Here is a 26,727-nt window from a genome sequence, read left to right as displayed (position 1 = left end):
ACCATGTTCTTGGATTGGAAGAATCAATATTGCGAAAATGACTATACTACCCAAAGCAATCTACAGATTCAATGCAATCCCTATCAAATTTCCAATGGCACATTTTATGGAACTAGTACAAAAAATCTTAAAATTTGTATGGAGACAAAAAAGACCATGAATAACAAAAGCAGTCTTGAAGGAAAAAAAACGGAGTTGGAGGAATCAGACTCCCTGACTTCAGACTATACTACAAAGCTACAATAATAAAGACAATATGATACTGGCACAAAAACAGAAACATAGATCAATGGAACAAGATAGAAAGCCTGGAGGTAAACCCACGTACCTATGGTCAACTAATCTATGACAAAGGAGGCAGGAATATACAATGGAGAAAAGACAGTCTCTTCAATAAGTGGTGCTGGGAAAATTGGACAGCTACATGTAAAAGAATTAAATTAGAACACTCTCTAACACCATACACAAAAATAAACTCAAAATGGATTGAAGACCTAAATGTAAGACCAGACACTATAAAACTCTTAGGGGAAAACATAGGAAGAGCACTCTTTGACATAAATCACAGCAAGATCTATTTTGATCCACCTCCTAGAGTAATGGAAATAAAAACAAACAAATGGGACCTAATGAAACTTCAAAGCTTTTGTATAACAAAGTAAACCATAAACAAGACAAAAAGACAACCTCAGAATGGGAAAAAAATATTTGCAAATGAATCAACGGACAAAGGATTAATCTCCAAAATATTTAAACAGCTCATGCAGCTCAATATTAAAAAAACAAACAACCCTGTCCAAAAATCGGCAGAAGACCTAAATAGAGATTTCTCCAAAAAAGGCATACAGATGGCCAAGAAGCACATGAAAAGCTGCTCAACATCACTAATTATTACAGAAATGCAAATCAAAACTACAAGGTATCACCTCACACCAGTTAGAATAAGCATCATCAGAAAATCTACAAACAACAAATGCTAGAGGGGGTATGGAGAAAAGGGAACCCTCTTGCACTGTTGGTGGGAATGTAAATTGATACAGCCACTATGAAGAACAGTATGGAGGTTCTTTAAAAAACTAAAAATAGACTTACCATATGATCCAACAATCCCACTAGTGGGCATATTCCCAGAGAAAACCATAATTCAAAAAGACACATGCACCCCAATATTCATTGCAGCACTATTTACAATAGCCAGGTCGTGGAAGCAACCTAAATGCCCATCGACAGACGAATGGATAAAGAAGATGTAGTACATATATACAATGGAATATTATTCAGCCATAAAAAAGAACAAAATTGGGTCATTTGTAGAGACGTGGTTGGATCTAGAGACTGTCATACAGAGTGAAGTAAATCAGAAAGAAAAAAACATATATCGTATATTAACGCATATATGTGGAACCTAGAAAAATGGTACATGGGCTTCCCTGGTGGCGCAGTGGTTGAGAGTCCACTTGCCGATGCAGGGGACACGGGTTTGTGCCCCAGTCCGGGAGGATCCCACATGCCGCGGAGTGGCTAGGCCCATGAGCTGTGGTCGTTAAGCCTGCACCTCTGGAACCTGTGCTCTGCAAAATGGTACAGATGAACCAGTCTGCAGGGCAGAAATTGAGACACAGATGTACCAAACAAATGTATGGACACCAAGCAGGGGAAGTGGTGGTGGTGGTGGTGGGGGGTGTGTGACGAATAGGGAGATTGGGACTGACATATATACACTAATATCTGTAAAATGGATATTTTATACAGCAAGTTGTATAAAAAAATAAATAAAATTAAAATAAAAAAAAAGAAATATACACGCTAAAAAAAAAAAAAAAGAAAGGAAATTCCAAGGAGAGGAAAGACATTGGCACAGAAGTGGATTCCTCCCTTCTGCCAAAATTTCGTATCTAAATTCAATGATAAAAGGAAGAATTTGCAGCATAACATATTTTCATAAATTCACTGTCTTATTTAATAATGACATTAAGATTAGCATAATTCTAACATATATCCTGAAAATATCTATCTGTAATTTCTGTGGTGTGTGTTTGTGTTACAGTCTCTTAAATGCATCATATAAGTTTGCTTGTTTTCCAGTTATTCAATATTTTTAAATGAGATATATCATGACTTTAATCTTAATCTTCAACTATAACTTTGGTTACAGTAGCCTGATGTCATTTGTGGTGGGGGGATGATATTAAAAATTGTTTCATACCTTGCTATGTAGTTCATTTGGATGTGATTATAAATATAATGAAAAATAATAACCAGTTTCCTATCCTTCTTGATAGTTGGGATGCAGTTTCAGGGGCTGATTTCAGACCCTTGGGCAGAGCAATGAGATTAAGAACATTTTTATACATTTGCATACCTCGAATACAACAGAGCAATCATTGTTTCTCTATACCAATGAATATATATTCAAAAGTGATTGGCAAAGTGATGTAGTAGCCAACTATAATCGTTCTGTACGTACCCATTAAAGTCTTCAAAAAGCTTTACCTTAATAAACATCCTTTTAAAAAATCAATCATATTGCCCTCAAGAAAACATATAGATCATTTCATCCAAAATTCCTAACTCCCTTTATATATGGACAAAGACTTCTACTTGTTATTATTTAAGAATAAAAATTTACATAATAAAAATAAAAGAAATGCAGTAGTTTAATTTCTTTGTAAAAAATACACATTTGTGTGTAGAAGAAAAGACAAGAAGTATGTATACAGACACATTCGTAGTAGTTTCAGAGTTATGATTGTTCTTTTTGCTTATCTTTGTTTTCTAATATTTCTCTCATAAGCATGTATGATTTAGAAAAAGATACAAACAATTTGTAAAAACACATCATTAGTTTGTCCTCACAATGCTAAGGTGAAGCAAGAGCCTTAGCAGAGGTCATAGATTTAAATATTATATATAACATACCTTATGGGTCCAGTATATATTGATGGCAAGGGTGATAATATAGGTAAAAAGACCAACCTGAGAGCATTAAGATACTGTGAGGGAGACCCAAATTTGATTGACCATTCTTCCCACTCACAGATTCTTTTTCCCTTTCTAAACTATCTACTTTCTGTTTGTACATGTTACGTGAGCTATATACAGTTGTTCTAGATGGTTTTGGAAATCTCTCCTAGTTCTCATAATAAATTGTACTTTCAAGCTTTCATATTTTATGTTGATGCTTTTCTTTATGATGATCATGATGGTGATAAATGTAATAATATAATTAACATTTCTATGTACTTACAATGTGTCAGAAACTATTCTAAATATTTGAATATAACTTATTCAGTCTCTGCCTCAAAACTTGAGTTAGGTACTATTATTTTGCCAACATCACAATGGAGGCAAAATCCTAAAAAGTTTAAGTAATCTGCCCAAAGCCATACTACTGTTAAGTAGAAAATGATAATCCATTCTAAATTGTTAAAAAATAGCCTTTTTTTGTACTTAATTGTTATTCTTAAGTTCTAAATGAATCTAGACACATGTGAAGCTTGCTTTACCTGACTTTTCTAGAATTGGAGACTCAGTGTTAAAAACAATCATCCAATATTTCAATATTCCTCAGTGTTGTTTGGAGTAGACTCCAAAATCTATTGATCAGATTCTAAAATCAATGGGATAGGAAGTGAGAAAGGAGCACTTTCTTAGTTCTTTCGTATTCAATATGATTAATATTATTTATAGAGAGTAATATGCTTTTTCTTGCTTATTTTACACCATCTGTCTCTGGCTTGGAAGGGGGTTAGAATTGTCATAGTCTTGATACAAAGGAAAAAGTTGTTAAAATTCATGTTTGACATTGAAAATAATATCACAGAAAGATAATGAGATTGACAGGGAGAGAAAATTACTTCCTAGTCATGGTTGTAGGATTGATCATTGGCAAGCTGGAACAGAAAGGAGAAGGGGGAAAGTAGAGGGAAAGCAGGTGATCAGATATTTGTTACAACTTCTTAGAGAGTAGAAGCATGTTAAGGGAGTAAGATGAATGACAATGACATAAATACCAAAGGTTTCTGAGCTGCTTTTTCTTTGAGATTCCAGAAAGAAATTGAATTCCAGGCTCTGTCCCACACAGCAAAGTAAACTTGACTCTTTCCCTTGAAAAAGTTGTGCATCCTACAACATTTTATTTATCTACACACATGCACACATGGATTTTTGATCACTGTATATTATAGACATTGACTGCTTTATACTTTAATCAATTAATATAAGTAGTATTTAAAATGTAATAAAGATGTTGATATTAATTTTAATAGCGGCATTATTTTATTCAAAAATAATGAAGAATTAGAAATGCATAATTTGATGGCTAATAGAATGACCTAATTAACTAAGGATCTGGAACACTTACTTCCCATGGTTTAAAAATCAACTTGTCTGAGAAGAAAATAACTCAAGTATTTGTTGCCTAAATGTCTAACTCAGTCATATAACTCTTTTCATTTTTAATTGCACATACTTGACAATTCATTGCTTTGGGAGAATGGAAATCTACCACATGTCCAGCACCATGATCTCCATTTATTATCTTCTGTGGGTATCTCTCTGTAGATTTTCTGCAAATTGTTTCAGTTTGGATATTAACAGAAACATAAATGAGAAGAAAAATATCATCCAAAATTTTCCATTCCTAAGACTTCTGTGGTGGTGCCATGGATAAGACCCTGTGCTCCCAATGCAGGGGGCCTGGGTTTGATCCTTGGTCAGGGAGCTAGATCCCACACACATGACACAACTAAGAGTTCACATGCCACAACTAAGGAGCCCACGTGCCGCAACTAAGAAGCCAGCGAGCCACAACTAAGGAGCCCTGGAGCCACAACTAAGGAGCCCTGGATCTGCAGCTAAAACCTGGTGCAACCAAATAAATAAATAAATATTTATAAAAACACAAAGTTTTCCATTCCTCCACTGTCCCCACCCAAAAAAATTCGTATTTTTATCTCACCTCTGTTTCTTATTTTGTTCACGTATACATTTTTATTGTTTCATGTAAAGAAGTTATAATTATGTTTTTGCTTTTGTCATTTTTATTATTTAATATGTATTTCATAACTCATTTCCTTTGTATACAAAAATTAAATGTGAAGTTCATAAATGCATATTCATATATAAAAATGTAACATATTTTCAGGAAAACTTTCACAAAGCTGTAATTTGAAGATGATTAATTAACAGTAACAGAAAAAATATTGATCAGTATTTTGCATAGAAGCAATTTTTGGACACTCTTTCATCAAACGAAAAAAACAGTTTGCAAGTAATTGTAGAAAAAACCAATTGATATTGCTTCAAATTTCTAGATGGGCTATCACTTTCTCATATTTTAAGCAAATAGAGAAAACACAAAGGGAAACACTAAAATGTTCACATATATAAAGTAAATTTTAACACACTTAAAATCATTACCCATTCCTGGATATGAATCAAGAACAACTGGTAATTTCCACTACCTGTATCTCCTTACCTTTGTCTTTGAAGAGTCTTCCTGAATCTGTCTTGAGAAGTTAAGAGTATTTTAAAAGAAATCATAAAAGTTGGACTTCTTTATGAGTTACTGTATCAATACCAATGTAAATAGTCACGAAAATCATAAATGAATTGTTTTATTTTAAGGATGCAAATAGCATATCTAAGTTATTTCCTTTACTCTTTTGGTTTGCTATAGGTGGTGCCTCCCTTCTATTATTAATAACACATTTGTAGAGTCAGCAGCAGGTCTCACTGTACAGAAATTTCTTCTGGATTCCAAGAATAGATATTTTATTTTATAAACAATCTACCCTGAAGCCACCTGGGCTAGTGATCATTCCTTTCATAGGCCTCATGTTTACCCTGTTGAGCTTCTCTTCTCTTTATTTTCCTCCTGCGTCTATCTCTACCGATGCAATTCTAACTTAATATCCAATGAATGTCTCAACATGCCTTCAATGACTCCTTTCTTAGTTCCTCTCCACTCACTAACCTGTAAACTCTTTTAAGACATGGGCCATAGTCCCTGGAACATAAAATTGCACTTTGAACATAAGAGAAAAACAGAGAGAATTTACTGATTTGAATCAATAGAAATATGTATAAGTGGTTTTAAGACATGGCATTTTATGAAGTATGAGGTTTTCTACTCAAGAATTAAATTGACTGTACATTTACTCTGTGTGAAGATTGTGAAAAATAACAGAATCTTAGCTTACACATGGTTCTTAAAAATTAAAAGATTATCTCAGAAATTTATGAGATAGATAGGGCAAACATTATCTCCATTTTATAGGTGAATACACGAAGGCTGAGGAACGCTAGATTAATTCCTGGGGTGTTACAGCTGTGAGGGAAGAAGCTCAATTTTTTGACTAGAGTCCTTTCTTTTTCCATAATATCACTCAAATGTAGGGAAGGGGAATGTGAATCTTTTGTCAGTATTCTGACCTACTGACACAAATAAATGCTAATAATTAGCATAGATATTAAACAATCTTCCTTAAGCCCATTCCAAGGCCGTTGGAAGGAAGACATTTACATTTATCAGAGGGCTATTCTGGACGTTCAGCCCTTTTTCTTCCTTTGTTGCTAACAGAACAGCTCACAAGAAACCTAATCCAACCTTTATCGTTTCAAAAGAAAGCATATTAATTAAAACTATTGTAGAAATTTGGAGTGAGGACAATAGGATGGACTAGGTGGATTACTTATGATCCTTAAAATCAAAAGAAGGAAAGGCTAAGTCTATAGCAATACGGTGCTCTGCTCCCAAAGGAGGCTGGGATTCCTGAGGTACACAGCTCTCCCAGTGGATGGGGCAGGGGGTGCACTGTGCAGATGCCACTTTCAGGTTCCATCCATTTTGACTCCCCTGCGGTTAGAGATGGAAGAAGAATGAAAGGTGGCAAATCTCAGCAGACTAAAATGGAAGGAGGGTGTGATTCGACCTTTTGCCTGATTATAACTAGGGGTCCTGACTTCTCACTCCACACTCATTAAAGGGCTTCTCGGGCTTCCCTGGTGGCGCAGTGGTTGAGAGTCCGCCTGCCGATGCAGCGGACGCGGGTTCGTGCCCCGGTCCGGGAAGATCCTACATGCCACGGGGCGGCTGGGCCTGTGAGCCATGGCCACTGAGCCTGTGCGTCCGGAGCCTGTGCTCCGCAACGGGAGAGGCCGCAACAGTGAGAGGTCCGCACACCGCAAAAAAAAAAAAAAAAAAAAGGGCTTCTCGCGCTCTCAGCTTCAGAGCAAACAGAGGACACTGAGGGAACAGTACCTTTGGAAAGCTCCTGATTACAGATCTGAGATCTTAGGCCTCATCCCAGAGGGACCATCCATTGAGTATTAGGGACCCTTTAGAGATGAGAAATTACCTTGAAACACCCTTTCAATGCCTTATTATTTCAGATTATAAGCCTGGAAAAGAGATGAAAGAAAAACATCAGCTGTGCCCCTGAAAAGGTATCATTTAACCCCTGATTTCCAAAGGGAGAGAATGGAATGCTCCCTGTAAGTTAGAAGAAGTGGGCTCAACATTGTAAATATGCTTCCTCAACTGTTTTACTGTCCCTAGAGTTATACTTAAAAGGATTGACAGGAGAGGGAATAATGCTATTACTTCAACAGGCATAAAATCTATTTCCTGTGCGAAGGGAAGAAGAAAGAGACTTCATGAGCATTGCTTATAAACTGCTACTTTAGGCTTTAGGCTTTTTAGCAGCAGTAGCAAGATTAGAAGAGAGATTTATTTCCCTTTCAATTTATCTTCCTTTCATTTAAGAAGCATATTAATATTTTTCACTGTGCGTAGTCTACCTTTTCCATCCCACTCTCTTTATCCCAAATTTCTACAATAGTTTTCAATTTATACACTTCCCTTTTCTTGAAATGGTGGAGGATGAATTAAGTCTTTTGTGAATAATTCCTTTTAGCAATCATGGGATTAAGAAAGCTTGGACCCCCAAATAGCCTTCTGATGAATGTAAGCAAAGATCTAAGACAACTCCCATACTCCCAGGCCTCTAGCTCTGAGGCTTATAATTATCTGTAACAGACTGCAGACTGTAAATATATTTACTGGTCCCAAACATCATCATTGTGTAATATAGAAGAAAAAGAATTGGGTCTAAGGTCAGTTCCAGGGTTTACTTTGGGCCTCAGCTACTTGTTACAGTGTGATCTATAAAACACTAAAGCCAGATTTCTCATCTGTAAAATGGGAATCAAGATGTTTCTAATAACCTGTACTTATGACATGCATTTTCAAGGGTTATTTAGAGTGAGTGAGGTTCAGAGGTAGCTGTCTCCAAGAAAAAAAAAATCCCTGTAAGGAAACTAAGTAAAATCCAGATTATCCATTACTGGTAACCTGTGTAACAGTGGGTTATTGGCCTGATACGCAAGTCTCAAATTATTTCTCTTGATATTAATCTCCCCCTTAGGGATAGATATATGGCTTCTATAGTGACCTCAGGGAAAATCTGCTCACAATTTGTATGTACAGACACCCAAATATTTTCATAATCTACCATGGTATGACTGAGACCAATCTGGAACATTTAACTGAGACTTTATTCATTTCAGGGGGGAGGGGGTTACAATGTTACAAAACTAGACAATATCTTATGGGATATAGCTTGCTGCTCTTTAGGCTCACATTGCTTACCTCATCCTGGTTTCTGCCATACTTTTGTGTGGTGAGACTATCTTAAAAGCATTCCAGAATTCATTCCTAATCATCAGTTTTCCTTGAGATCCCAAACCAGCTTCCTGACAGTACTGCTTGAGCACCTAGATCCAGTCATATCTGAAGCACGAACTTTTTAATTATGAACGCTAATTATTCCCTTGCTTTGATTAAGCATGTTTAAGTTATTTTCTCTCATTTATAGCTATGTTAGTTTGAGCCCGTATTTCCTCTTTATATCTTCTACAGAGCCTGGCACAGACTATATCTGTTGAATGAGTGCCTTAATTATTAATCATACCACTATTTGGAAGTTTATATATATATATATATTTTTTTTTTTTTTTTTTTTTTTCTGGTACGCGGGCCTCTCACTGCTGTGGCCTCTCCCGTTGCGGAGCACAGGCTCCGGATGCGCAGGCTCAGTGGCCATGGCTCATGGGCCCAGCCGCTCCATGGCATGTGAGATCTTCTTGGACCGGGGCACGAACCCGTGTCCCCTGCATCGGCAGGCAGACTCTCAACCACTGTGCCACCAGGGAAGCCAAAAAAATACATATATTTTTCTATGACAAAATTTATGGCAGAAATAAATACCAAAAACTTGTTTTTATCTGTTGTTCATTCACTGAAATATTTTCTAAAATAAAGCCAAAAAAGTAGGATTAAATTTTTTGTCATTTATTTATTCATTAGATATAAATTCATTACAAAATTGACTTTTACATATAATTAGAAATATTTTAAATCATAAACAAATCAAAATCATTTAAAATATTAAGTGTTAAGTTATATCTTACATTTATAGAGTATCCAATGTTAAGAATCATAACTGGATGTCTGGTTATGTTCATGTAACAAAAAATGTAGCTAAAAATATGACAAATATGTTAAGAAATATACCATATATTTGTAGCTTGTAAACCAAATAAAATTACTAAAAATTTAAATTTTTATTATTTTGATTTATTAAAATTTTTTAAATGGTACATTTAATATTGACCTTATGTGAATCTTTTGGTAAACTGAAACAAATGTAAATTGCATATCTTGACTTTACAGGCAAGAGGTAAATTTATCAAAAAATTATCATAGGTGTACTAACTCTATACTTAGTAGGTCAGTTGTTGATTTGTCACACTTTAAAAAAATGTTTCTGTTTTCTTGAAATAGATCAAACAGTAATTCTTTTCATTGATTCACATAGCTTCTTTTCTTCAAAATTTTCAAAATTATAGTTTAGCATCACTGCAGTATTAAACAATCCCATTCATTAAATGTCACCTGCATAAGTAAGGTTTTCCAATTGCCCTTATTTTCCAGATACTAGTGAGATACAAATATGATCTATTTTCAGATGATTAGAGGACATTGGAAATGTGATCAAATTTTAAAAACTGATACTGGATTCTAATTTTTATGGGAGGTTAGGTAAGAGAATGCTGTACACACAAAGCACTTGACCTTTTAGGCCAGTTAACATCTGAAAGCCTCATTAATGTACCCCGGATAAAGGAAAGAACCATTGAACCCTAAATGCTGAAAATATTAGTCTGGCCACATATACAAAAGATATACAAAAGAGGTGCACATATACAAAAGAGGTGCACATCAAAAGATTATGGTTAAAACCTAGGAGAAGAAAATCCATTATTCGAAAATGTTATGCACAATATAAAAATATTCATTGCAATCACAAAAGTGCTATTTAATTTTTATTTCTCACTTTATATTAGTAAAATATTAACTCTGGTTTACTGGATGGGCATGGTAAAACCATAAAGTTAGAACATATACTCAGGTCAGAGAAATTTCTAATTTTTCAAACATCAGTAAAATAAGTTTCTATACATAATTCCAGTGGATATCAAATGCCTATAGATATGATTGTAAGAACAAGTGGTCATTTTCTCCCACATAAGCCAGAGCGAGTTATCCTTTACCACAAATGTGCTGTAACTTCTTTAAACTGGGCTGAGACCAAGTTTCACTTAAAAGCTGTTACATTTTATGTGGCTTTGTTGTATGTACCAAATGTGATAAGCCTGGGTGCTTCCTCATAGTGCCTAACACATGATGCAGCACATAAAAAACGCAAAATAATTTGTTGACTAATCAATTTTGTTTTACAACTTGATCATTTAGACTTTCAAAATATTTATGTTGCTTTCTTGATTCCTACTATTAAAGCACAGTCAGTTCTAATTCTTATATTTGTAATTAAAAAGAGATAAATTTCACCATACAGGGGAACAGATATTAGAATGTAAAAGGCACTTTTTTGTTTTGGTTTTGTTTTTAGAAAATAGAATGTGTTCTATTTCTTCCCAAGTCATGAAAATAATTAATATATTTGATTCCCCTTCATGGATTATAAAGAAAACTGGGTGGTAGCAAAACTTCATAAATAGATCATTTGTCCACATCACCAAAATAAAGCAAAAACCAAACAGCAATAAAACAAAAGACATGTCTTAGTCACAAAGAATTCCAAATAGAATACTCATGCTCTCAGGCGTTGATTGTACAGATGACTTACTGAAGGGTGGAATAAAGAAAAATGGGAAAGGCGTACAACATGGTGGGTCTTATCATCAACTGAAGTTTGGTTCCCCAAAAATCATAGGTGTACATCTTTGATACCTAACTTATTCTGGGAAGGATAGGGAGCCTGGGGAATTGGAAAGAAGGAGAACTAACATGAACATGAAGAATGCATGTTTTTTAATCTAGAAAGAGAGATCTTTGATGTCAATATTTCCATTAAATCTATGCACACTTATTTAGAAAATAATGTCTCTATTTTTTAGATGCATGTTCTCAACACAGACTGAATTAACCCAAAAATGGGTTCATACCAGAAAAAAGAATACTGTGATCAGAGCAATGATTTCTAGTGTTAACTACAAATGACTCACATTTAAAAAAAATTGTATACAAAAAAGTTCACCCAACATATCTGCAATGCCAATCAAAAGCAGAGAACAGTGCCCTGGGATGGCAGTGTTGGAGTAAAGCTGATGGGACCCAGGCTCAATTTATAGAATGTCAGTGATTATCTACTTTGACTTCTGTATTCTACAGTTGGGAAAACTGAATTTTCATACCAAGGAAGTATCTTTCTCAAGGTCACAGCAGATGAGTGAGTCTGAGTCTCATGAGGGTGGCCACAGCATCTAACTTGTTCACATTTTATCATCACCACAGAGCACAATGCCTGCTACACAGTTGGTGTTCTACAAATATTTTGGGTGTGTTGATGAATGAACAAATGAACACATGAATGACTGAATGGATAAGTAAGACAGTGTCAGAGCTAGGCTAGACTATACTTTCAGGAATAGAAGTGTATCAGCATCTAATTAGTTTAGGATAGTGACTTATTCCGTTACCACGAATTCCTCAGAAATCTTCTTGTTTGAGTGATGTTGGTTGCAGACACAATGCCAGGTGCCCATAGAAGCTGATACACCATGCAGGCATTTTGAAGTAATTTTCATTCTCTTTTATCTTTTAATTTATCAGTGTTGTTGCTTATCAGTAGACTTCCAGGTGTTGAAGAGATTTTTTTGTCAGCTCCATCATGGGACACTCAAGTTAATGAACTGCACTACACATAACATTACTCACTTTATGTCTTCAGGAATGGCAATGGGCAAAGATTCTTGTTTCTACCCCACCCCCAGTTATTTGAACACCCAATAACAGCTATGTGGAGCAATTATAATGCTCATTTCAAAGGCAGTTTTTAGAAATGAAGAGGAACAGGAGAGAAATAAAAGTGGAAAGGTGAAGGCTGTGAACATTTAAACTGTCTGATGAAAGAAGAAAAGCTTTTAGACTTGTTATAATTGGAATGGCACATGTAGGTCTCAAAGGAATATTCAGGCAATTGGAAAATACCTTTTCAAGTATAGGGCCAAGGAAGGAAGTCAACAGCAGGTGTGGCTGTGTAAACAAGTCAAATTTAGGTGAAAGAAGAGCAGGCATGTTTCATTATAGATTCCTGGAAGCCATTCCCTGCAGATTTAAGTAGGTAATTGAGAGTGACATTTAAAGTGGCAGGAGACAGTCTGGGCAATAGCTTGCATTTTCCACATAGTCAGGTTCAAGTGCAAGACAGGTCTTGTAAACAGAGTTCATGGCAGTCCTTTGTGATAGAGGAGGGGATCACTAAGACTGCTTAGGGACCCAGGTAAACTTCCAGCCTCCCTCTTCATCTCGACGAACAAAGGCTTGTCCCTGGTGGAAGGAGTGAGTTTTCACATTACAGTGAGGGCTCAGGGATGTGGAAAAGGCCATCTCTGTCTTATTGGGTGACACATCAGAAGTATAGTAAGGAAGAGTTTGTAGTCCTCCTGGGGGATTTGAAAGTTGAGAAAGGAAGTGAAAATCTTCCCTGTGGCTGGCAGTGCTGTGTGAGGGGGTTGTTCTGTCACCTCCATAGTCAATTGGCAGATCTTCCCCGGAGGCACCGGGATAATCAACTGCATCATTCAGAAACTGGGGAAATGTGCTTGTGGTCCGTCTGGGATGAGATGACAGGGCACTGTAGTTAGCTGATGAGGTGTCATCAATGGTGTTGAGGTCTTTCAACCCCAGTGTTTGAAGAACCCAGGGATCCACAGGGGGCCCAGGTTGTTCACAGTTAGCAAATTCACTAGAGAGGTTTCTTTTGGCATTTTTATGATGGGGAATCTCAGGAGGAAAATATCTTTGCTCTTTGGGTTTCCTCTTCCCCTTTCTGAATTTTCCACGTGCTTTGGAGAACCCATCTGATGACAGCAATTTCTGGGGAAGTAATATTTGAAAATACACAGTCAGATAATCAACATCATTTTCTTTAAGACTGTCAAATATTTACTGGTCACCTTAATTCCTTAGAAAACTTGATTAAATTTATATTTTCACATGCAAAAGCAAAACTCATTGGATTAACTTCTGCTTTTAAATCAAAATCTATGATGACAAGTTACCACCTAGAAATTCCAATTCATATAATTTTACTAGTCATTTAAAAGTTGAAATGATGGGCTTCCCTGGTGGTGCAGTGGTTGAGAGTCCCCCTGCCATTGGAGGGAATACGGGTTCGTGCCCCGGTCCGGGAAGATCCCACATGCCGCGTAGCGGCTGGGCCCGTGAGCCATGGTCGCTGAGCCTGCGCGTCCGGAGCCTGTGCTCCGCAACGGGAGAGGCCACAGCAGTGAGAGGGCCGCGTACCGCAAAAAAATTAAAAATACAGCATTTAAAAAAAAAAAAGTTGAAATGATGTCTTTAAAACTTCAGTTCCGGGAAGTAATGATTATTATTATTATTATGGCAATAATAGCAACTATCATGTATTGAACACGGGTTATATGCATGATCTCATTTTATGTAGATACTATTAAACCCTCCTTTAATGAGGAAACTGAGGCACAGGCACATTAGTGACTTGCTAAGGATCATGCAGCCTAGATTTAAGCCTAAGGCACCTGAATCTAGACAGAACCACTGATTACAATTCTACATAACACTCTTCCTCTAATTTTCCTAACCTTCACAGCACTCCCATGTGGTATGTATTATATTATTCTAAATCTTGCAAAATTGAGAACAAGAGAGAAAAATTGCTTAATTAATATCACTTACTAATTTAATAACTGTGCTTTTTCACAGAATGGTGGCTGGAGATAGGACCCCAGGCTAATAACTGTAAGCTGTGCTCCCTTTTTTTAACAAAACTAACTGAATTCTAAAGGCACTAAATATAGTGGTTTTTCTTCTCTGAGCTGCTCTATCTGGGTAAGAGTCGTAAGAAATATGATCGATTTAGATAAATAATGTAGCTTGTCTAGAAGTAAGGTAAAGATTGATGATAAAACAATAATGGTAACAGAATGGCAGACAGGTAACAAAAAATACAAAACCCCAAAAAGGAAGAACAACAAAAAGGGACTATGGGCAAACTATCCTTGAGTTAGAAACAGTTCATTTTAAAGGAGTAAGAATGAAATGTTCATGAACAGATAATGTACTCGGCTATGTCTAATTACCAGTCAAGAGATGTGGGTTCCAGCCATATTTATAACATTTTAGACATGGAAAGATTCTTAAAAGATCTTTTAGCCCATACACTTACAAAGAAGTAAATGAGGCCCCAAGTGGGAGAGTGACTGACCTAAAGTTAAACAGATAAAAGAAACGCATGTCTCTCGGATCTAATTCCCGCTCCAGCGTCCCATCCAACTCTATCTTTTGATTAGCCTCTGTTGTCTCAGCAATCCCCTTGACTGGTTTTTGATTCTTAAGCAACTCCTTTTGTAATATATGCTAAAATCTGCAATCTAGATACTTCAGGGAAATGATATATAAACATTGTTGTGAAAGTGCTATATTTCCTTCAGAAAAATTTGCCCATCCTATTGGCGCATTTCAAGGCACATTGCTTAATACACTTCTTACACTGAATCAAGGAGTTTTACCCAAATGGTCTTCTTTCTCAAATCACTGCTCTGTCCTTATAGAGGGGGTCATCACATACCTTGGCTTTTTCCTCAAGACATTTAACTAAAGCAGAATTCAGGTATTGTCTGAGATGATTATTCTCTTCATGTAACCTAGCGAGTTCTTCTTCCTTCTGCACCAGAGTATCTTGGAGCTGCAAAAAGCAGACAATGGTGAAGGCTGCTCCACTATATTGACTTTGTAACCTTATAATAATGCCACTGATCCTTAACCTACTTAAACTTGATTATTATTCTGTTTGTTTTATGAACTCAATCTCAGGGAGCCCTCGTCCTCAAAGGCCTAAGTTCAATCTACACCCACTTACCACTTGATTGTTCAGTTTGTGCTCTGAATTTTTTCATTGCAAAGTGTTTGAAGAGATTAGATGACTTTTAAAATTGTAACCACAAGGGGATCGGGAAGGTATGTAGGAAAATGAGCTGCGTACAACTGTTTAAATATAGAAAACGGTGTTTAGAAAGGTTTTGCTGAACTTCTTCCTTGCATGTTAAAAAAAGAAGAAAGAAAAAAAGATGTGGGTTGGCTTCCCTCAGTCTCAGGTCAGTTTGTACGTCCACTAGATTAAATTACTCTCTCATAAATAACAACAAACAAAATAGGGAAAATGAAGCAATCTTTGCAAGAACTTTTACAATCATCATCCCTTGTCCAAGTGATGAGCTGTTTATGGTTTAAAAATACTATCACACTCATTCTATCATTTGATCTTTCCACCAGCCCTCTGAGGTAGGCAGCACAAATATCTCCATTTCATAGATAAGAGAAAGGAGGATTTGAGAGGTCATACAGCTAAAATGTGTAAGGTCAGGGCTTGATTGAAGGTCTTCCTAGAGGGTTTTGGTCGTTGTTGGTTTTGTTGTTATTATTTCCTGTCATGGTGATCACCTAACTTTGACTTCTCTGTGGACAAATGTCCATTTTGGTTCTAAACTGACAGTCAATGAACTGAACAAGGGAAAAGAAGCCATGTGACATTAAGGTATGATGTTGAGAATGAACTGCATGGAACATGGCCGGTCTCATGTTCTGATTATCTACACATACCTGCTTGTTTCTGTAGAGCTGAGAGGAAAGCTGAGCCTCTTCCCATGAACACGAATTAAGAACAGGGAAATTCGAGTCACTGGATGATTCTATGTGAAAACACCAAATGGGTAACTGAGAAAACACACATGCAGTTTTTGTGTAATCAAGAACTCACTGGAGGATTTCGGAAAGGTAATAGGTTCAATTACCTTTCTAACATTAGCCATTGCCTCCACATGGGAAAATAACATTTAAAGTTTTCAGAAGGGGCAAGCATGCTATGAAAGAAATATTTATAGACTATATGCCAAGGTGGCTACAGAGGTGAATTTTTAGGAGTCAAGAGGTCAACTTCCTTCCTAATATATATATTCCTGCTGGCTAAATTTATAAAGACTGTCCTATCTGCTTTACTAGTTCATGCAGATGTTTATTGGTCCCACCCTCAAGTAGGCCTACATTTCAATTCCGCTATGTTTTCCAAGTTTTTATCTTATTTTCTAAGCTGTGGTGCTTAATGATATAGTGTTTGGCTCCAGAATCAAATCCTATTTTTGTTTTTGTTTTTAAATCCTATTTTTAATGCTACCATTTTTCCCCAGATGAAAAATTTCTGCCTATCTGCCTATCAGTTAAGCCTGAGAGAGAGTATTTATTCAGAATTCTATGGAATAGCACTTTCTACTTCAAAATAATTTGAACTTGCTTCTCTGAAGAACTCATTGAAAATCTCAAAACTGTACCCAAACTCATGTATTTCAAATGCCATCATCTATAAAGTGTTTTATGATTTTTCAAAGAGATTTTGTTGTTCTTTTCATATTTGACAGCAAATTATGCCTACCAATAAGAACTATGCTTGGGCATGCTAATTTGGTTTACTTTTAGTTTCTTTTCCTCATCTAGTACAGTTCTGACTCTTGCTCTCCTCTACTTCAACTAAAATATTACTGAAATATTTCTGATTAAAGTGGAATGATGGGCAAGGAGACAGGAATAAAATTTTATACACTCTTTGGTTTCACATTCTTGGGCATTCTGTTTTCTGTGTTTCTTGCAGTAGAAAGCTAAAATTGAATAACTTCCTTCCTTACATATAAGTGTGTTTCAATATTTGGGGGCTTTTTGTTTGTGTCTTTTCTCAAATTCAACAAATTCCTGTGGTAGAACCAACAGTCCAGATATTGAATTCTGAAATGCCTTAGAGTTCTTCCAGAAACTTGAGCGTTAATCAGAAATTCCTTTAATAGTTATAAACACTGTTTACTAAGCCCCAGGGCAAAATTAATGTGCAATTTTCCATCAAAGTTATACTTCCCTCCAAAGTTGAAGTCTTCTTTAGGCAAAAAGGAATCATTTTCTTTCCACTTATAAGACACTATTCATAGAATTTCCTTTATGAAATAAAAGATTAAGTTAGTACTTCTCCTTGCTTCTCTCTCATACCCAGGGAAATTTTCCTGAATACCAAAAAAAAAAAAAAAAAAGCTCTAACTGGTATTTTAATTCCAAAAGCATCACAATAGTATTGTTTATATAACATTGACCCAGACCCATACTTTCTCAGTGACTCTGAAATCTCCAAGAACTGTAAAGTATAGGGAGAAATACATATTGTACAGTGAGCAACAGGAAGAAGCCCATTTTCACTATTTGGCAAGTACACAAAAAGCAAGTTATTAGGTTGCAAAATACAGGAGTCTTTGGGCTTTCTTAAACTTTACATATCATCCCTTCTTTTACAGAGTTCCAGCCCATAATGCCTTGCAACTATGAGTACAGGAAAAGGGCTTCAGATCTACCAGGAAAGCAGAAGAGCAGAACTTACCCTGTGCCTGTGGTGCTTGTTGGGGCTCTCTGTTGTCCAGGAGACCAGCAGCCCAGAAAGAGACCCAAGTCTCCGTGGAAACGTCAACACTAGATTCTGACGTTGTACCGGAATACGGGCAATTATAGCTCTGGCCTCCTACAAAGTACTGGTCTTGGCAAGGCAGAACGGTGTTCTGTAAAATTCAGTATGTGGGAGGTCCCAAGAGATGGGGTGATGAGAATTTGGAGGGAGAAAAGAGTGGGAGAAAGAAACAGAAAATATGCGCAGTGAATAAAAAACAGTAAAGGTGTTAAATATAGATCCCAGATTGATTCTGAGTGGTCCAAATATAATTACTAAAAAGGAATCAGCTCCTTGGTTTACCCAGTACTTTCCTTAGGTCCTCTCAGCAAAGAACAGGCTAGTATTAGATGGACCAAACTTGTAAATATCTAGGAGTAGTCTCTGTTGCCAGGTCTGAGGCATCTAACAGGCTACCCAAGATCTAAGTAAAAGGAATTCTACTTAATGAGTGAAACATGTAAGAGCTACTTGACTCTTTTTAGCAAATATCTTAATTATATTTCTAACAACCTTAAATGACAAAGAACTTAGAATGCTAAGGCTGAAATGGACAGAACACGTCACATAATCTAACCTCCTTATTTTCGTTTTTAGTTTCTGAATTATAAACTTGCTCCATTCCTCCCTTCCTCCTACCTCTCTTCCTCTGGTTTTAAATGCTACTGGATACTACTGAAACAGGTTAGTTAGCAGAGACAGGAAGCTCTAATTAGGTCTCTCCACCACTACATCTCAATGCCTTTCCAAAGTTATCTTGCTACTACTAACTGCCTGGCATGTATTCTCTACTGTGTTCTGAGCCAGTGAACACCCTCTTGCCCCAGCTTCCTCAAACCTCAAACACACAGTCTTTCCAAACGTCCAGTTAGGGGCAGGTATGCAGACTCCCTGGGTTAATTTGTACAACCGCCCATTCCTAATTATTTGTCAATGTTTAATCAGGTAAAAGCCATTCATCTCAGCAGAGCCCAGCTTTGGACAAACTCTTTGACCACGACAAGTCTTTTGTTGACTTGTGAACTTTCTCAGGCATAACATAAACAGAGAGAAAACAAATAAAAAGAGGAAAAAAGAAAGTTAAGTCAATTAAGTCACACTTTGTTAACATTCCCAATAAGTTAAGTTTTGAAAAAGTCCAGTCTTGAAGCAAGTCCAGCGTGGGCAGTGCAGACCAAAGAAATTCCACCAAAAGTTTATCAAGTGCTATTTTCTTTTATTCTGAAAGCATGTTTGTAGGCTCTTCCTCTGAGGTTATTATTGGAATCAAAGCTGAGCTATTATGCAATTGACATCTGAGAAGGAAACAAACCCCAAATACCCCTAGCCTCAAGTTCAAGTGTTTGCAAATATGTGCATAATCTAGAGAAAGAGGTGGAATGAAAAGCGAGTACAGGTGTAAAGGGAAAGTTGGGAGAAAGTACAGAGAGTAGAAATAACAGAGAGGACGAAAGGATGAAAGAGAGACAGAGAAACAGAGACAGAGAGAAAGCCAGGAGGAGACAGGGGAGAAGAAAAGAGAGATGGAGCAGGAAGGAAGACCTGTTTTAATTGGCAGGTAGCAGAGAAATCTTGTTTCCAAGGTGGAAGAAATTCTAAAGGCAAAGCTTAGTAGACCTCAGAGACCCCCGGTTTCGCCAGCGGACTAGCTAACGCTGGCTCCTCACTTACCATCTTGCCCTGGAAGAAGGCGCTGCAGAAACTGAGCCCACTCTTAATTTTTCGGGAAAGCCGGTGGGAGCTTTAAATGGGACTGAGGGGAGGAGCTAGGAGAGGCGAGTTCTAATCTAAGGGAGCTCCGGGTGACGCCCGGGGCTCCCGGCAAGCGCCGCCCTCTGATTTGGTGCGAGGTTTAACAAGCTGGTGACGTGGGTCAGGAGACATCTGGCCAAAGCCAAAGTCACTGCCACTATCGGCGACCGCCTCCCGAGACCTGGGACCCAGCGGGCCGGGGTCTCGGGCAGGCCCACGGCGCTCCGCCTCCGGGTGCGCAGCGCGGCTTCAAAACCCGCGCCGGTGCCGGCTCGCCGCGCGTCCCCCGGGGCCCCGGCGTCAGGACCCGCCGTGACCGCGCCGCCCGGACGGGTAGGGCGATCCCGGCTCCTGCCCGCGCGAGGCACGCAGCTGCCGGGCAAGGCGGGGCGCACAGGTTGGCCCGGGAGCCAGGGTGTAGGGTCAGGAAAAACGCAAATCAGCATCTCGGGGTTCAGAGCGGCGCTTGGGGAACCCTTCCAACCCCAACGTTAATACTGCTCATGGGTATTCTCTGGCCACTTGATAAATAGCTTGCTCTATGACGTTGCGATTGATTGGCATTTTCCTTCTATATAATGTCTCATTTTCCCCAGCTTCTGGAGTGGGTGTGAAATGTGGAGGCGATCTGTATCCATTCTACAATGTAAGCTTCAGGAGAATAGCGGTTTCTGTCCGTTTTGTCCACTGCTGTCTCCAAAGTGCCCGGAAAAATTTCTAACATGTAATGGGTGCTCAATGAAGAATGAATTAAGCTACAAATGTAGGAATCTCAAGTGTCTGTCTCTGTGTTGGTCTTTTCTTCACAACTACTATTACATAGAGTGAATTAATATAATTAAGAAAATTTAGTGTTAATACTTCTCAAAGTGTTTTATTTCTGCCATTTTTCCTCTTGCATTTTATTCTCACCATTCCTATGATGTTATATCCAGAGTAGAAAAACGAGTAATATCCTTAAAACTATTCATCTACCACTAACAGCCAACTCTTATTTCATCTGCAATAACCCAGGAGGCTGGTACTTTTACTGTCTCTGTTTCAAAAGATAGTGAATGAAGCACCGAAGGTAAATTTGACCAATGTTCACACAATTAGGAAGTGGCAGACTGGGAATCTGAACCTCTGGCTCCAGCATCCATGCTAACTACCATACTTATAGTTTCTGACTCTCTTTGACGTCTTTCCACTGCACATTATATTTATGTAATGGACATTTTCATGGATTGAACTGTGTTTCCCCCAATTTTATATATGTTGAATCTCTAACCCTCAATGTGACTGTATTTGAAGATAGGGCCTCTAAAGAGGTCATGAAGGTTAAGAGGTCATAAGGGTGGTGCTCTACGCTAATAAAACGAGTGTCCTTACAAGCAGAGGAAGAGGCACTAAGGATGGCATGCACAGAGAAATGGCCACGTGAGGACACAGAGAGAAGGCAGCCATCTGCAAGTCAAGGAAAGAGGTCCCAGGAGAAACCAAAAACCCTGCTGACACCCTGACCTTGGACTTCCAGCCTTTAGAATTGTGGAAAAATAAATTTCTGTGGTTTAAGCCATCCAGGCTGTGGTTCTTGTTATGGAAGCCCTAGCGAACTAATACAAAGTGAAGGAATTGAGAAAAGTTCTGATTCTGGTCTGCAGAGTCCTTTCTCTAAACCGGTTTTAACCTTTATTCATTCAGCCTTGTATTTACCATCCATAGCATTTAGCAGTGACTAACAGTTAGCAGATGCTCAGTAAGCTTTGTGTCCAAAATTAAGAAAGAGATGGAAGAGGAAGAGGAAGAAGGTGTCAGACTCAGTAGAGTCCTTTTATTCTGTTCTAATACTGTTTATTCACACTTTTTTTTTTTTTTGCGGTACGCGGGCCTCTCACTGCTGTGGCCTCTCCCACTTCGGAGCACAGGCTCTGGACCCGCAGGCCCAGCAGCCATGGCTCACGGGCCCAGCCGCTCCGCGGCATCTTCCCGGACTGGGGCACGAACCCGCATCCCCTGCATCGGCAGGCGGACTCCCAACCACTGCGCCACCAGGGAAGCCTTATTCACACATTTTTAAGTGACTAGTACCAGATTTGAAGATCACTCCCTGGAAGTTATTACCTGAGTCACTCAACAGGACTCATTTCATTCAGTGACATGAAAGAGTGGTCCCCTCTCTGCTCTCGCTGCACAAAGGGCAAAGATGCCCTGGCAACAGTTCAAAATTGATTTAGGTGGTAAGAATCAATGATCTTGTTCAGGGCAAAGAAAATCCTAATTAGTTTTGCAATGAGCACCTGGGGCAAGAAAAAGGAGGAGGGAGGTTGTTTTGTTTTTGAAAACTGTCATAACTGAGACATGTAAGCCTTTGGGAGATACAATTTCTTGACTCCAAAAATGACACAAAACAGGCAATTGAGCAAGCATGGTATGACATAAAGGGCATAGGCTTTAGATCCAAATATACCTGGGTTCAAATTCCTGCTCTACCCTCTGAGACTAAGTCACCTGAGGCTATATGATGGTCTCCAAATCCTCAGTTAGCTCCTCTGGTAAATTAAGAAAGAAGTACCTACTTGAGCGGTTTGTTAAAAAACTGACCACTAATGCTTGAACATTCTTAATTCACTGCCTAAATCATGACTAGTAGCTATTATTACTGTTAGGTGTAGAAGACTCTTTCTTTGAACATATATGCTGCAGTGCCTTGCCTATTAAAAATAACTAAAAATACAAACTACATTTGTAAAATTCCAGGGGTTTTTTTGAGGGGTAGAAATATTTTTAAGAACTTTTTGATGGATTTTCAGCACATAAATATTTCATAAATCATTAATTACTTTAGCTTAGTAAGACTGGAAATGTATATGGTGGCAGAGAATCTTTAAACAGTAAAGAGCTATTGACAATTTAACATAAATCAGAAGGTAAAGCTTTCCTGCATTCATAAACTAATGGAAAAGATTTCTAAATTCTTAAGGTGTGATTTAAGCTCATATTTTTATTTAAGGTCCACTGCTTAGGTATAAGCCTTATGGTTTATTTGATGATTATTTTTTGAAAAATGAATCAATTAAGCAGTAATGTGAATTCCTTTGGCCGTTTTTTATTCATAAGTATCAAAGAAGAAGATTCACCTTCCTTAGTGATTGCAATCCATGTAGATGATTTTTCTTCTATCAAAAATAAGATCGGTTGAAAGCTGCTTTTTTGTATTGTGGCTGAAGGGATGGTGTTTAAAGAAAGGTGGCTAATAACAGCCCAATTGTTGAATCAGGGCACTGCCTCCTGCCAGGCCAAAGATATAACAAAATAGGAGGTAATTTGACCTGCACACAAACCAAGTCTGCAGACAGAAAAGGGGAGAGTGTGATCAGAGGTGGGCCAAGGAGATAAATAGATTGGCATATGGAATGTTCTTTTATTTTACCCCTGGAGGACACTTTATTTGATTACCTCATTAGTGAATTCAGTAGCATATATAATAAAAGAACAATTAAGAAATTCTCTTTATGAACATAACCTTTCCCTCTAACTTCTACAGCTAAGTCTCCAGGGAATAAAAATATACTAGGCCTGCTTTCACATATAGGTAAAGAAAAGTGAAACCCTTAGAGAAAATTCAATTCAGTAAATGATTTACAGTGGGAGGTTTAACATTTGCATGTTTTATTTCAGCATAACTGGAGAACCATGACGTGTTTAGTTTTAGTTTTGAATATCACTCCTCCAGAGTGATGTGCAGAAATCAATCATGCTGGTATGGACAGAATCTTGCCTACTCTTCACCTACCCATAGCTTCTAATAACCATCACATATGCAATAACTCATGCCTTAGCAAAAACTATTTCTACATGAACAAAAGGTATACAAAAGAAAGTCAACTGTTAATATCAGGTTATTAGCCAGAGAAGAGAAGAGCCAGGGACAAATTATAGAGTGAAATGTTCGATTCAGGCCTGACTCAGATAAGTGCTATGGAGAATGAGGGGGCAGGGGGTAGAGATTTATGATACTATTTTATTGGATTTTTAACAAGCATTTATTTCAATAGCTTTATAACCAGCTTTAGACCTTTACTTATTGACTCATTGAGTGATTGCTTAATTTTTCAGTTGTATTGGATTGTATTATATTAAGAACCATCATATACTATAATGATATTCACAAATCTTTCAAATGATCAACTGTGTACTTCATATTGAAGGATACCTAGCAAGTGGATGCAAATCTGTATTCATTGTGTAAAGTGCAGGAAACCTCTTTTGTACTCTGTGAAATTGCTTTTTCTGGCTTTTCTCGTAATATGGCACTTAAGAAAATTATGTTTGTGGGCAAATATCCCATTTCTCCCAGGCCCTATCAGGCCACCATGAGGACAGGGGATAACACTATCTCCCAGAGCTTTAACTCATCGCATTTTGGTGCACTGGTTGGGAAGCCCCACTCTCCTCTCTGGCCAAATTGCAGTAAGATAATCTCAGTAGCACTGTAAATACATAAGTAGTGAAAGTTATTTGAATTAACAGAAAGATTAGAGCTGTGGAATCCCAAACAACATAAAACAAACACAGCTCTACTCCTCATTACTTTAACCACATTAGAAAATAATGGAAATCGTGAGTTATTATGATTACTATACATCAGAGTTATGCTAGTCCAACTCTAATTTTAAATAAAATGAATTTCTGCTTCAGGAGCAGTAATACTTTCATAAACTAGGTTTCAGTACCTTCATTGCTCCTGAAATCTCTCTTAAGGATTTTTGATCTCAGGGTTAGTAGATGGATTGCTGACTAGGCACTAAAGACCTAAAAGGTGCATTGGCACAGACCATGACATCTAATTTTATCCTGAAGATAATACAAATAGGCACATCACTGGCTGGCTTATTCAAAAAGTTTAGTTCATGGTGTTAGCAAAACAGGACCACCAGGACCTCATTCGTTCTAACCCTGGAATTAGAGAATCTGAAACAATGTGGCATCTTTCATTAAAAGAAGACAAAGAAATACATTTAGATACAAAATGTTAAAGTGAAGTTATAATTCCATATCTTTGTAATCCATAACAATCCATAGAATGTTAGCGGAATTCTTATTGATCCAATAATTTGTGGCAAAATCACCTTATTTACAATCAAATCAAAGAAACTTACTCGAAATTTTTAATAATCAAATTTGGGTGTTTCTAGTCAAACTGTTTTCCACATATTTTTTTACAAAATGAAAGCATAATAAAAACCTCTAGCTAAGGGAAGCATTTATACATTCAAAAACAATCTGAGAAAAATACAGAGAATTATAATTGCTATGAAATTAATAATGCTAAATAACACTTGAATGAATGAGCAAAAGCGTTAGACTATGAATAAAGTACCATGCCAACAATAAAGTAAAACTCCAAAATCCTCTGTTAATGTATAAAAAGAGAGTCACGATGAAGACAGTGTAAATAATCTGTTTTTGCTTCATCCAGCCAGAAGCTTTCCTGCTGCCTGCCACCTCTGGAACAGCAGTATTAGCCCTGCACGACCAAATCATAGCCAATAATTTTAAACACAATGAATTTCCATGGCTTCGTTTATAGGTGAGATGGCAACAAAAGACAAGCAAGCAAATTGACTAAGCTCTTTAAAAACTGGTTCATTGTCCCAGAACACAACTGGTAAGAACACAAGTTGCATATTGAAGAACTTTTATCTTTTAAAAAATTATTAACAATTATTCTTTGTGCATTCTTTAGTATCTATTCAGATGTGTATAAATGTATGTGTTTATATATTTGCTTATATACATATGCATGTATCTGGAGGAATCAATGAGCCCATTGCCTTGAAATACAGAGTGAAGAGAAAAGGTGTTGGGAAACAAAGACTTATTCTTCACTCCTCACTTTTCTATAAAGGGGCAACTGTTCCCATGAGAAAGGATTTATTTGACTGGCGAGATTGAAAGAAGGAAAGGAAATGAGTTACCCACATTCATGTCAACATCTACATGACACAAACTATTTCTGCTTCCCCTGAGGAAATGAAGTAGGGAAAGCTCTGTCCCAATTGGAATTGTGTGTGGTTAGCCAGTGTCACCTGTGATAGGGCAAGTAAGTCTATATTATTTAGAAATACTATTAGGAAGCCTATTAAAACTACAAATATAAATCATGTTTGATAATCAAGCCTATTTTTTCAAGTGATAAAGGTAACTTTTATATCCATGTACCTGCCTTTTATGTCTATTGCTGGTTTCTTAGCTCAGGAGAGAAAGAAAAAAGTGTTATTGCTATACACACACGGACACACAAATTGTAGGCTTTGTAATAAAACATAAGTAATCAGAAGAAAAAATTATATGAAATCAAATACATGTGAATATATTTCAAGAACTTTAAAATATCCGTATCCTTTAAGGGAGCAAGCACAAAATAATCGATTTATGAAAATAATAAATTTGAACAAAAATAATGTACAACTTTGATTATCATAGCAGTATAACAAATATTTGTAAAAACTTTCTAAATGTCCAATAAGAGGCTCTTTCAATAAATGGCAGTATGTTCATAGCATAGACTGTGTATTCATAGAAAATATTTTTGTAAAAGAGTTAAAGACATGGACAAACAACATTGTGTTAACTACATTAAGATACATGCAAGTATATTCATACAACTGAAAAAAATAAGGGAAAAATCATTAGTGATAGACTCTTGTGGAATAACATCATATTTAAAATTAAAGCAACTTGAACAGTAGTGATAGATAATGTCTATGTGTATATTGATTACGATAAGTATTCCACATGTTTCTACCTTTATGCAAATTTTCAGTACGAAGGGTGAAGTGGGGGCAGAAAAATATTTTATTTCTTTTCTGTCCACAACCTTGAAACTGTT

The 26,727-nt window shown here is 37.2% G+C and overlaps 1 protein-coding gene across 1 annotated transcript; it reads right to left on the bottom strand.

Annotated features, from left to right (window-relative positions):
• Positions 1-9,591: 9,591 nt before the first annotated feature.
• Positions 9,592-19,904, bottom strand: GMNC (geminin coiled-coil domain containing). Its single transcript, XM_060297586.1, has 5 exons — positions 19,773-19,904; positions 18,039-18,213; positions 16,229-16,317; positions 15,198-15,314; positions 9,592-13,465 (listed from the first exon to the last, which is right to left on the bottom strand). Exons 1-5 carry the CDS (start codon positions 19,773-19,775, stop codon positions 12,848-12,850), a joined length of 1,002 nt encoding a protein of 333 aa, XP_060153569.1. The 5' UTR covers positions 19,776-19,904; the 3' UTR covers positions 9,592-12,847.
• Positions 19,905-26,727: the final 6,823 nt, after the last annotated feature.

The sequence above is a fragment of the Globicephala melas genome, chromosome 4, assembly GCF_963455315.2.
Source record: "Globicephala melas chromosome 4, mGloMel1.2, whole genome shotgun sequence".
Lineage (NCBI taxonomy): Eukaryota > Metazoa > Chordata > Mammalia > Artiodactyla > Delphinidae > Globicephala > Globicephala melas.
Note: the sequence above shows the minus strand (reverse complement) of the source record. Positions and strands in the feature narration are given on the sequence as shown.